This window comes from Branchiostoma belcheri, unplaced genomic scaffold (assembly GCF_001625305.1).
Source record: "Branchiostoma belcheri isolate BF01 breed outbred unplaced genomic scaffold, Haploidv18h27 scaffold42, whole genome shotgun sequence".
NCBI lineage: Eukaryota > Metazoa > Chordata > Leptocardii > Amphioxiformes > Branchiostomatidae > Branchiostoma > Branchiostoma belcheri.
The window spans coordinates 692,351-706,555 of NW_017804043.1; the positions used below are offsets into that span (position 1 = coordinate 692,351).

Below are 14,205 nucleotides of genomic sequence, written 5' to 3' on the forward strand. Positions count from 1 at the left end.
TGGCGCCAACTGTATTCGACATCCTGATATTATAATATCCAAGCCACAGGTCAAGCAAAGTAAGACAAGTAATTTCTCAATAATCAGCTTGTTAATGTGCTTGTCTCCTACCATTTTCGCCAAAAAATGTGTATGTTGACCTGAAGTGTATGGGTATTGCGTAAGCCAGAGTTCCCGGATGTATCAATTGTGGTTCAGCATGGGGGAAAATCATATTAATGAAATGAATATCACTTTACAAACATGCGCCGCGCAAGTCGTACAAGCGAAATTATGTAAAAAGTCGGCTAGTTATGTATTCATTGCAGCATGATGTATCGGAAAATAGCACTTCCTTCTGGAGGTTAGTACTCCTTTAAACGACCAAGTTTTTCTTGGCTAGAAATCTTAAAATAAGAATCCTAGGTCTTAATAGGTAAAATTTAGCGTCAATTCGTCCAGTGGTGTACTACTGCAATAGTGTAAGGGATAGATAATCACTACATTTATTGATTGTTATAATTATTATTGCCTTTATTTATAGTGAAATGGTCAACAATAGAAAGGGGATAAAATAAACATTTTTATTACGATACCTCTGTTTTCCTGTGCTTTTTCCAAACTATCATCTTATACTATCAATAAATCAATTCTGGTCACAGTTTCTATGGCAACCTATTGCAAAAACAGCTGATCAATCAATCAATCAATCAATTAATCAATCTTGTCCGTTAAAGTATCGATCATGCATGAGGTCGGTTTCTCCGTTCATATCCCACTTATTTCTTTTCTCCATTGTCCGTTTTTTTGCTTGTCGATTGAGTTCTTCTTCCGCCCCACGAGTCCTGTATGTTAGTTCTATTATTGCAGGGTTGTTATTAGCAGATGGAGGCGACGTCGTCGTGAGAACACCCCCTCTCGCAGCAGTAGTAGGCCAGTCCGGACCGTTTCCTGGTCACGTGGTGGGCGACTTCCGGTCTTCTGCCTGCTGGGAACGCCAATCTGTCCACATGGTATCCAGTCTGGTCATCTGTGGGGGAAAAAATATAAAACAACATTTAGCTAGAAAAGTAACATTTGCAAAGGAAATGCATAATGTTTACCTTCGGATATGGTCTGCTTTGTTAATTCGTACTCATTGACAAACACATTCACATACATGTATATGGTGACAGGAGTCTAAATGCCTACTATGAGATTGCAACATTATGTAAACCAACACCAGTTACTATGGTGACAGACGTCAACAAAAGAGGCCATTGGCCAGGTCAGAGGTTAGTGTTTGGAACAGAAGAAGAAGAAATGGAGGAAAAACAATATGTTTTCCTTCGGTAAACATAACTAGGAAAGTAACATTTGCAAAGCAAATACATGCTGTTTTACCATCACTTTGTCTATCCCAACTGCTCTGTTTATTCTTACTCAAACACATTCGCCATTCACATGTTGAGCAGACCCTCCAACTCTGTCCTGCTACAAAATGTAACCCAACACTCCTACAGTACCAGTTACTATGGTGACAGACGTCTGGTCCAGGTCATTGACTTGGAGAAGAAGAAGAAACTAGAGTTCCACGATCTCATACCTTCGCCAAATGATGTTAGCCTTTATGAGTAAGAAATTATAGATTAATCCCCCTGATTGTGCAAATAGGATCCTATATTTGCATCAATTATATCTGTTGATCATATTCTATACCAGAAGACAGTCTTATCTTATCAAAGAATGCCATTATAGCATTTCCTCATAAATTATGCAAATGAGGTCCCTATTTGAATAAGTTCTGTTTAATTATGTTCACCTTCACATAACTTTCAAATATCCCAAGTATGAAATTCCAGGCAGTTACCACTATGTAAATATAACATTTTCTCATTAATTATGCAAATTAAGTCTTCATTTGCATAATCGATATCTGCCTGTATTTCTGCCGTTCTTAATTACATATGTCACAAGCTTGAATAGTCCTATCATGGAATGCAGCTGATTTATAGAATTTCCTCATTAATTATGCAAATTATATTAATATATGCATAATTATAATATTATTGTGTTAAGCACCACTTCAGCTACCTACATGCCAAAAATCACGACGATCCATCAATCGGTTCTAGAGTTATCCGCCTTTAAACATTTTTCGACTAACGCTCCTGCAGTTCCAGAGCAAGCCGCTAGGGAGACCAAACTCACATGACTTCTTCCCCAGCACAAGAGCTACCTACCATCCAAATTTCGTCACCCTAGCATGTCTAGATCACGAGATATCAAAACCGGAAGTTCAGCTGCAGTACCATAACAAGCCGCTAGGGGGCCCAAAATTTAATCAGTTCCACGTCTCATGAAGACCTATCCACCTACCAAATATCAAGACAATCCATTTTAGCCTTCTTGAGTTATCGTGCTGACACACACACACACACACACACACACACACACACACACACACACAGACACACGAACGCCTACGAAAACATAACCTTCTTGGCGAAGGTAACAATATGTTTTCCTTCTAGCTAACCTATCTTCCTCTGGTCGTGACAGAGGAGACGATATGTACAGTATTTATAGTTCAATGTACCAGGTAAATTCCCCTAGCTCTTTTCGACAATCACCATGAACAGTTAACCACAGTTTAACGTCCCGTCCTATTAGGACTGTAACCCTTTCCAGTGGCGTGTATGTCAGGTGTGCGACAACAGCCGGGATTCAAACTTTTAACCTGTAGGTCCACAGGCAGGGTCACTAACCACTGGACTACACACGCTACTGCATTAAAAGTGGCGTCAGCCACACTTACTTTTCTTCCAATATCGAAGATGATACTCTAAACTACGCCCGCGCTTTTACTTCATTATCTGCATTGTGGTGTTAGACGTCATGCGACCGAAGAACCTCTTTGCGAGAGAGATCCTAATGGTTTGATCTCGGTGAGTGACCCTTAGGTTCACCCCTACGAATGGCCAGGCGGACTGAAAACGTCACTGTAAATGGAATGGTAATGACTGTAGCTTGGTAAGGTCCGTCCGACCCTTGGATACACCGAGATGGATTGTCGGACAGCGAAAAGAATCTGGTGAGATGCTAAAGGATTTAGCACGGTCAACAAGGATTAAGGTACAAAACCTTTTTCCTAGAACTGTAGTAGAGTGAAACTCGCTGTCACCGGGTACAGTAGGGACATTATAGTTAGATAGCTTTAAACAATGTTTAGAGTTAGATGTTCAAATGTCAGATGTAACAAGTCGTTCGGTGTAATGTAGCCAGCTACCGCCGCGATGTTTGCCTCTGAAGCTGGTGTATTACGTATACGCCTAAAGGCTGTTATACCGGCTATACAGATACAGAAGCTGGTGTGTTACGCCTAAAGGCTGTTATACCGGCTATACAGATACAGAAGCTGGTGTGTTACGCCGAAGGGCGGTTATACCGGCTATACAGATACAGAAGCTGGTGTGTTACGCCTAAAGGCGGTTATACCGGCTATACAGATACAGAAGCTGGTGTGTTACGCCTAAAGGCGGTTATACCGGCTATACAGATACAGAAGCTGGTGTGTTACGCCGAAGGGCTGTTATACCGGCTGTACAGAGACAGAGCAACTCTTTCTTGGATCCCTCTTAAGTTGTGTTTTATTATGTCCAAATGATTGTTCTTCAACTGACGTCACTGGGCTAGTGCACGCGTGCGAGCCTTGCCTCTTGGCACCATGTTTGAACTAGGTACGTAGAAACAATCTGAAAGGCAACCGTTTTCATTCAAAGGGTTGTACGGACTCCTACGCTTGAAACCTTCAAAGTCTTGTATCCTTATGTTTTCATTTCGTTAGATACGTGACGGTACAGATCAAAGTCATATCAAACCAGATTACAAAGGAACTTTCATGAGATTTTTGCAAAGAGAGTAAAGACGAGTTTGAATGCCTTTGATATCAAGGATAAGCAATCATAAATGATTACCGACATGTTTGAATAATCAGTCACATCTCCTGAACCTGCCCTCAGATATTTGTTGCTGATGTACAAGTACTGGATTCCCCATTATAAGTGCAAATAGTGAAGAAATACATCTACTCTCACACAGTCATTTTTGAAAGCAATGGATGCTGTATGAAAGTCAACAGATGCTGTATGTCTAACACGACTACTTTTTTCAGAGACTTTATCAAACCATAGTTATTAACTGTTAGGAGTTAAATTTAGGAGTAAGAACTAGATACCTTCAAGATGATTAACTTTTTATTCCACTGACGAGAGTTTTGAAATGCTGCCAACGCCGTAATGGAAAGAAAGAAGATAAAAAGGAATGACGCACTCTGCGCTCTTAATAACCAACAAATCAGCTTATTGGACACTGACTTCATAATAACGTTCATAGTTACGTCAATGTAGTCGAAGCCAAAAGGCATTGACAAACATATCAATTGGGTGGGGTCGTGTGGCGTAGCGGCAGAGTGCTCGACTCGGAACCAAGAGGTCCAGGGTTTGAGTCCTGACATGCCACCGATCTTGTACCCTTGCGAAAGGCGCTTTACACGACTTTCCTCACTTCGCTCAGGTTCTTACGATGATTTGTTCTTTTCTTTTAAGACCATTTCTTTTAAAACTGACAACGGTTAGAAAAAAGTGATCTCGATCCAGTTTTAGCTCACTGAAGAGCTAATCTCCCACTGCTTGTGACAGAGAAGACAGACACTATGCAGAGTATTTACAGGTTCATTGTACCAGAGAAATTCCCCCAGCACCTTTCGACGAGCACAATGAACAGTGGACCACAGCTTAACGTCCCGTCCTAAGGACTGCAACCCTTTCCAGTAGCGTGCATGTAGGGTGAGCGACAACAGCCGGGATTCGAACAATTTTTTTTTGTCTTGACAACGATTGTATTAATAAATCCCTTGTCCTGCGGGACCCATATATACATGTATGGGTTGCACATACAGTTCCATCTATACAGTGCCCTGTATATGTACGATTTGGGTGTGTTTTGCGTGCAATGCATCACACCGCAGCGAAACAAATGCACGAGTAACTACGCCACCGCATGGCAAAAAAAGTCAAGGGTCTGTGACCTGATTATGACTTCAAATTACTTGTCATGAACATATTGTGTAAAAGCGTCCAGCAGGACAGGGGCTAACCGGAAAGTGAACTTATATACCAGCATTATCATCTTATCTTCCCAGCAGACATGAATAACGTAACACTCCATGCGCAAGAAAGTTCTAAAAGGAACTGAAGCAGCTGAAAAAGTCAACAACACCATCCTTCGTGCAACCTCTTTGACACTTTTTGCTTTTATCTAGGTAGCCATGGAGACGGCCGGATGACGCACTTTGCTGGCTATGACGTCAACACCCTGTGGCAGGAAGCAAATATCAAAAATATCAAAGACGACTATCGTATATTCATAAATACAGAATCGGAAATGTCGCGTAAATACGACGTGTTTCCGCCAATGAGATATAGGAGGTTAACACTCAATCTTATTTTTCAAATAATTTTGTTAGCATTAGCATTTTTAATGTCTTGGGGTGGTGGGACTACGGCGCACAGATTTGTCAACCTTGTGTATTTAAATGTTAATTGTACTTTTTTTTCTCGTGTGGCGCTGTTAATATAAGTTATGACTTGAGTGCAGCGTCACACTGTCCTTGTTATGTTTTGATGAATAAAAAAATACGTTACGGAACTTTTTAAAAACGTGATGAAATACTATCGAAAACCTACCCAAAACATTATCAAAGAAGAAAAGCGCCATGCTTTTCTGTGTACCTTGTAAATACTTAGCAGTTCTTTTCTCAAAACATCCTTTCTAAATGCTAAGATAATGAGCAATCGTTTCGTATGGACACCCGCAGCTACAGTCATGCCTTCAAATATCAACCAAGAATTGAGGTATTCAAAAACTCGTATTTCCCCAGAACTATCGTACACTGGAACTCGTTGCCACCAGGCACAGTTGGGGCATCCTCACTACAAAGCTTTAAACAACTCCTACAATCAAATGTGCAAAGATTAAGTGTAACAAGTCGTTCGGTGTGATGTAGCTAGCTGCCGCCGCGCCGCGTGCCTGCGAAGCTGGTGTGTTACGCCGAAGGGCGGTTATACCGGCTATACCGATACAGATACAGGCTGGACTTGTAACAAGACTCCGAGTACACAGACTGTGGTTCAAGCTGCAGGTGCCCAGACGAAGTCGGGTAATGAGAATACAGGAAGAACGAGAACTGACAACTGTTGCGTTATTGGCTTTCAAATTACAGCTTTTCACCAACGCCTCTTCTGTATTTGCAAACCCTCTCACGATCCGGATGTGTGAGGAAAAAAAAAAACAACAGCTCAAATGTCAAAAGTTTCCAAGCTGTCGTGAAGCAAGGCCAGAACTTCTTTGGGGCGGAAAAATTGCCTTTATGTGTGAGTCTCACTCACCCACGCATGATTTCAGAGACGATGATTCAGACCGTAAAGCAGGAGAAAGCGGCGTATCTGATCGACCCCCGGTGCGCCCGCCAGGCCCGAACGCGGAAGCTGTCATCTGTCATACAGGCCCGCTGCTCGCTCTAATTACCGCGTGTTCTCGCGAGACTTGGCGCGTGGGGACCCTGTCCCCCAATCTTCCATCACACATCGCACATCAAAGTTTGCCAGCCCGGGTCCCCGTTCGCCGGTTCTATCGATGTGCACATCTCTACTTTAATCTGTTCCCGCGAGTTGCGGCCCCTCCGAAACCGTAACCAGGGCTTATCGCTTTCTTAACAACTGCGACAACACGCTGCGATTGTTCTTAAGACACTTAAGGGACAAAAAGGGTGACTCGTAGCCTCTACCAGGCACTGCGGATCTCTGGAAAAATAGTAGAAATTGGCCGAAATAAAGGGATAGTCTACTAGGGAAGATCTCGGGCCCTGGGTCGTGAATTGAATCTTCTATGGCCCTAGATCTTCTCCGGTATACCATCTCTTTATTTCGGCCAATTTCTACTATTTTTCCAGCTATCCGCGGTGCCTGGTAGAGGCTAAGTGACTTTTACTTCTCGTTAGTTACTTTAATTGTATTCTCAATGGCTGTCCAGAGGTGGACTTAAGGAGTACTCGTATGGAAAAAACATCAAAGACAGGATATTTATGAATACACAGTACGGTTTATGTCTTTAACGGTGGCGAAATTGTTTCCGCCACGCCAAATGTGCTTTGTTGCTGAAACAATTTCCCTACAGGAAATGACGTAAAACTGCTACATTGTCACGTCTGTTGTGTATATTTAGACATGGAGGCATACCCTTATATTTCTACTAGTCTCCACTAGACTTCTTTTGCGGGGTGAATAAATCGTAGAAATCGGCCTAAAAAGGGTATTAATTGGCCAGAGAAGGTAGCCGGCAAGAGAAGCTCCCTCCATTTCCTCGCCAAATGGAGCTTCTCTGGCCGGCTACCTTCTCTCGCCAATTAATACCCTTTTTAGGCCGATTTGTACGATTTATTCACCCCGCAAAAGAAGTCTGGTGGAGACTAATTTCTACCTCCATGATTTAGAGCGCTCCGAGGCACCAGAAATTTAGTTGAAACGTCGTGGGACTTTTTCCACCGCTAAATCATTTAGATTTGTGACTCCCACCGATGTTTGCCACCGCCCTTGTAGTTAAGATGTAACGTCCAAGAGTTTCTCAGGAACCACAGTGGCGTTCTCTGCCGGGGAATTTCGGGATACAGTAAATGTCATTCTGTCAGCAAGGACTATTGTTGAGGTATATTTCATTTCGTCAGGAGGATAAAAGTGTCCTGTACAATTTTCCAAAAACGATGTCTTTTCCAAAAAGATTGTCTTTTGGGATAAAATAAAATAAAAAATGCTCCCTTTCAGCCATGTACTTTGTATTAAAAAAAGCATGCCCCAAAGAATTTAGTATACCTTAGTGATGTATTTTAAAGATTTTATGACATATTCAATTTTATTGACTTTCATTACATTAATCGTTACAGTTGTATTGCTTTAGCTCGTTGCTGTGTTTTCCTTGCATACATATTTAGATGAAAAACTGCAAAGATGGTACCGGTTTTGCAAGTTTTGTAATATGTGTATCTGTATCTGTATAATCGGTATAATCGCCCTTCGGCATATCACACCAGCTTCGTAGGCACGCGGCGCGGCGGCAGCTGGCTACATTATTCCCAACGACTTGTTACACCAAACCCTTTAATATCTAACTCTAAACAATGTTTAAAGTATCCAATGATAATTAATGTCCCTACTGTACTTGGTTGAAGCGAGTTCCACTCTGCGATAGTTCTAGGACAGAATGAGTTATTGGACACCTTTAATTCTTGGACAACAATCTAGACAACAATACCCCACAACCTTTAAAGTTGTCAGAACGCCCCCTGAAACTAATCCGTCAACCAGAAATTAGGGACAAGCCGCCAGGAGTGAAAAATACTTCTAATTGGCTCCTTTAACAGCCGGAACCGTTGCTCAAGGATCACATACAATCTTTCTGGGATTACCTAAAGACAAGACAGATTTAGAAATGCCTGTATGATAAGATAGCTGCTATCAGTGAGCATGAACTCTAAGATTGGCGGGTGGGCTTCTTGTCAAGCCGTTTCTCTTTTGCAAACCTTTTCATATCGTTCAGCTGTATGGCCGGTAATGCGATTAATCATAATCAGTGCTTAACCATTCAACGTGTCTTATCACATAGCTTTCAGAAACACATCACTTAAACCGGAACGTGGTTGGCCAATAATCAAATTAATCTCTCTAATTGTTATTGGCATTTTGGAAATAGGTTCAAGCATGGCGACCTTATATATAGGAGCGTACTGGAAACGACAATTAGGGTCTTGGGGGTTGCAGCGTCGAGTCGGTCTGACATTTTGTCATTCAAACGGCGTCTTGTCCTGTCAGTAGCCAACAGGTTTCAGGATAGCTTTGATACAGACATTCTATGTTGGTCTTCGGCGTGCAGATGTGCTTCATGTGTAGCTTTAAGACCTTTCTGACTGAAATCTGAGTTATAGGTCCACGCTGTTGTACTACATGCGTACTAATGTATTAGCGTATAATGTATTACGCTAATCCAATGTTGACTTCAATGTCTTTTTACTGATGTAGATTTGGGACGGGAGCTGGAAAAGGTGCTTCACCTGTTCTCCCTCCCCTTCCACGTATCTCATGGAAATTTGTGATAAAGAAATATATACTCTATACAATTAAATGTGCAAAGATTGAGTGTAACAAGTCGTTCGGTGTGATATAGCTAGCTGTCGCCGCCCCACGTGCCTGCAAAACTGGTGTGTTACGCCGAAGGGTAGTTATACCGGCTATGCTGATACAGATACTACGTGACTTCGTCCCTGGCTTACTTATCACACCACCAAGCAAGAGATCCATTGTTGACTTTGATTATTCCATGTGTAACTTGATAAGACGTGCTTACGTAAATCTTTATTATGAAGTAACGACGTTCTGACGTAAGATGACACCCACACGGTAATTTTGGCCGAAGCTACAAAGAGCGCCCATCTTAAGCTTAATATACAACACTAAGAAAGAATTTCTGTGGTGGCTAACATTGAAATCATACATTGTAAGAACAGAGAAGAAAGTTGGTGAACCGTAGAATAAATGAATTCTACTCTCCCTGTCTCCAAGTAGAGGTTTGGGTTTTGGTTTAATCTTGGCGTGTTTTAGGCTTTTTTTATCGGGGTTTCTCTTTTGCACTGGAATCTTTTTACTCGTTGGGTTTGCGTGAAAAAAAAAGATTTCAGTGCAAAAAGAAACCCCGATAAAAAAGGCTAAAAATGCCAAAAATAAGCCCAAACCGAAACCTCTGCTTGGTGAGTACAAGAATTCCTCGCCTCTCGAATTCAACATGTGCTGGTCCATTTCTTACCCTTACATGTATGTGTATTGGCTAATTAAATGTTATGAGGGTACGACAAAGAATCCACTCTTCCTTCCTTATATGATCATCTGCCACGCCATGTCATTGATTGTGACGTAAAGACAATCCAGAAAAAGTTTCTCGTGACAGGAAATGACGTCAGCCGACGTCCGGCCGTTTCCGGTGTGATGACGTCGGCACGAAGTCTCGGACGTTTAGAAAACGTGTAAACTGGACACGAGTGGCTCTGTACATGTGTACGATCTTATAAGGACACATTAGGCCATGTTGATTTGATTTCATGGATGACATCCTCTGGGAACCCCAAAACTGACGCGAGCGTGCGAATATTAAAAAAAAGTTGCCTTCATTATGAAATCTACGTGGTCATAAGGGTTGAACAAATGACTAAACACAAAGAGTATGGTATGGCGAATAATGATAGACTCTTCATTTCAATTCTTAACATTTTCTTCTTTTTCTGAATTGATTTCGGCATTTTAGGACAATAGTATCGTTTTCAAATACTTTTTCAATTGCAACATACGACGTATTTGCAACATACGACATATATATTATCTCATTTTGTACGATTTACAGTTTTTTTTAAACGGATCGGACGAAAATTCATGCGCGCGCCCATGTCCTCCGTAGAATCAAATCAACATGGCCTTACAGCACAGGAAATGGGTTTGGAATTCTCTACTGTCTGGGCAATCTAGCAAGTGTAGATGGCCTGGCGTAAGCTTCAGGGTACAGCAGGCTGTTTCATAACAAGGGCTTTAGAGATTTGACACACGCTTAGTGAGATGCTTTTCAGCATGGCCTTCAAAGACCGATTTACGTAACCAGCTCAATGGTACTTTGTAAGATCATACGTTCATGGCTAAAATGCACTGCTATTAACTATGCCTATCTAGTAATATATACCTATAATTCTTGATGTTCTACCGTACACCTTTTAATTAATTATGCAAATTTTAAAAGTTGAAAGCTTGTAAATATATATGTCTGTAATGTTGAAAACTAGACAAAATTCTTTAATATGTAAATTGGTTTTTAACTCAGTCCCTGTAAACTTCAATAAACCAATAAGGTATCGTTTCGTATGGCATCGTATCATAAGTGATAAGTGATTAGGATCAGGTACGGTTCTGGATACAGATTGTGTGAACTTTGCAATGTCGATAGCTAAATCCCCCACCTTCTCTAGCTGGCTGTCTCCTTAACGTGGAAGCCTACATGGCAGAGGTCTGAGATCGAAGGACAACTTCACGCAGTTAAGCTGCAGGACGTCTAGGTTTAAGAATAGTGTTTTACCCTTTATTGTCGAGCTGCTGAACCATTCTTGATAGGATTTAATGTGTATCATGCCCCAATTTAGCCATGTAAGGCTGCAATGGGATGTGTGTTGTAAATAATAAATAAACCAGTTCATCATTTGCCATAGGCAAGGTTCTGGATGAACGTGGACTATCCAGGAGCGTTCCTGGATAAAGCTCTGTTGAAGGATGTTTGTGTAAAGGTCCGTAAGCACCATCACGGCTAAATCCCCACGCAAGGCTCAATGGCGTTTTAAGAGCGCAAAAGTCAATAGTTACTATGACCCTCTACATGTCTTCATGTACAAGGCTGAGGGACATTATGTAAGTACAAACGTCCATCCTCACTAGGAGTACGACCTTTTCAATGTCCTTGTGGCTGCATAAGTTGATGATCACCAAGGCCTTCTCAATATACCCACTCAACTCAACACCGTCTCATAGGGCACGGAATGTCCGTGGTAAACCAATTACTAGCTTACATGTGCGGACACGCGTTATATATTTATAACGGTTGCAAAAATAAGTGTAGGTGACGATACTGCTTTTGTTATAATTTCCTTACGTACCAATCAAATTACGCTGCCCTAGATGCAAAACACGTGAAGTGAGCCCTGTCACATGTTTCTCTCTTGCTAGTACGTGTCAAATATTTTATCGTGGGGTCGTGTGGCGTAACGACAGAGCGTTCGGCTCGGAACCAAGAGGTCCCGAGCTCGAATCCTGCCATGCCACCGATCTTGTGGCCTTGGGAAAGGCACTTTACACAAATTTTCTCACTTAACTCTGGTGAAAATGAGTATGTCTGTCGTCCGTGCGTTTGTCTTTGTTGGTGGCGGCATAAAAATAACTTTAAAAAAAATTAGAGTGTTCCGTCGCCATGTCTTGCGATAAATGTTGGAATAGAAAAAAAATACCAAGAAACCGTCTGAAAATGCTCCAGGGATTAAACAGACCCCACAAGCAGTGGGGCCTCGGTTATAGATTAAAATGTATTACGGGACTGAATCCTTGTAAGGAAAAGAGATCAATAAAATTGACAGCTTAGGCAACAAAACTCATGTCAAATACGAATCATAGACAAAATGGACAAACTTTTCTAGCAAAGAATGTGTTGAAATCATGTCCACGATTTTTACTCTACGGACAGCCCCTTATAACTTTAGTTATCCAGTTATACTTCTAGATCGAGTTCAATCTTGCATTTCTTATCCCCCCCATCCTTGTTAAGACTTCACACTTGACTCCTTATGTCCGCTAAGTATGTCTTAATCCCTAGACGACTTTACAGACGTCAGTTCCTTCTCCTTAAGGCCTGGTCGTGACGCAATCGTTACTCCAAGGTGCCGCCTAAGTGCGATTCCAAGAATATGAAGTTAACGGAGCATAGAAAAGTGCAGCCGATAAGGCGCTATTATGTAGGATCATTGTTCCCGGACCGTGGCTATCTAACCATTTATAGTAAGGTTTTAGTCTTGAGCAGAGCCGTGGGTTAATCATGTGGCACGTGGTATAAATGTCTAATGAAGGTACGCTGGGTCGTGTGGCCTAGCGGCAGAGTGCGCGACTCGGAACCTAGTGGTCCCGGGTTCGAGTCCAGATATGCCACCGATCTTGGGCCCTTGGGAAAGGCACTTTACACGACTTTCCTCACTTCGCTCAGGTGAAAATGAGTATAGTCCTGTCATTTATTTGTCCCATGTGTTGGAGGCGGCATTAATTATAATATAAGTTAAAAAATATCGAGTGTGCCGTCACCACGTCTTGTGATTACTTGTTGGAATAAAAAAAAGGTACGTAAGTGCTGCTGTATGCAGATGCAAACGCACGAAGAAGAAAGTCTTCTAGATAAGAAAGTGTCCGGAAATGCGCAACTCGTTAGCACGCAAGTTGACGCAACAAAGGCCAGACTGTTGGTCAACGTGCATTAAAATCATGTTTTGAAATCAGGTATACGAGAAATTGATAATTAAAAAGATAATGGACAGAAACACCGAACACAAACCAGGCTAATGGCTTAAACATTTAGTCTATATTTCTTTGAAGTCAAAAATATCGTTAATACTACCTTCTTGTGGATGAAGAACAAAAACACATTTTGGCATATGCTCCCTTGTCATGGAATCTATCGCAGTTTTGATTTTGGTGGCATGAAAAGAAACAATCTATGATTTATTCCAACCCTTATATAACTATGTATAAAAGATTCCCGTCTGTGCAGGTCTATGATGTAGGCTCCGGTGTCCCAGTTAGTCATGTATGTACATTTGTATGTAGTAAAACGTGTGTTTAGATCTTCTACCGGCTCATAACCTTCATTAACCTCTAGTGACATGTAAGAAAAATCCTGTTCTTCTTAAGTAAAATATCAAAGCTTCCAGGTCCAGGCTCTTCATCCATACATGGACGTCCACGGACGACATAAGAAGTCGCCTTGCTTGTGTAACGCACCGTGTTCCACGCACAAAGACGCTTTTTGCTAGGTACCGTCTCTTGGGAGAACGATCTGCGAATCAGACGTTTTGCCGGCTTGCTTGTAGTAATGTTCCTTCAGATGTGATAGCTTAAAGGTAAGATCTATTATGTGTTATGTATTAGCGCCTTATAAATATTGGCATCTTCCGAGTTTCTGGATGTTGTTTGACTGTTAACATCAACGCACTATTCCTCTAAACAGGCAAAAACATCTCAGCTTGGCTTCGTTGTCGAAATTTTAGCTCCTTTGCGTAGTACTTACATATAGGTAAACGGTAGAAAGCCAAGGTAGTGCCAGTGTTGTCATGTGGTTGTTAATGTTAGACATAGATTTCAAAGGTTCAAAAATTTTGTTGTTGAAACGGAAATTATTAAATTTAGCAAAAAATGCAGAAACCCTTTGCCATGGCAACAAGACATAATCTTATTCCACTGATACAGATTTGTTGCCAACAATATTTTAGGAAAAGTCACCAAGTTTGGCGATTCTAGCGCTAGCCGTTCAGACGCTATGTAACATCAAAGTTAGCGCGGGCACTTTTAGCCC

At 41.6% G+C, this 14,205-nt stretch overlaps 1 protein-coding gene across 1 annotated transcript in view; it reads right to left on the reverse strand.

The window, feature by feature from the left end:
- Window positions 1-549: 549 nt before the first annotated feature.
- The window catches only part of LOC109478056 (insulin-like 3), a 14,826-nt gene continuing 1,170 nt past the window's right edge, over window positions 550-14,205 (reverse strand). Inside the window, exon 2 of the mRNA XM_019779512.1 lies at window positions 550-1,009. Within this exon, the coding sequence (XP_019635071.1) occupies window positions 858-1,009 (152 nt within the window). The 3' untranslated portion in view covers window positions 550-857. The remainder of the gene's footprint in view (window positions 1,010-14,205) is intronic.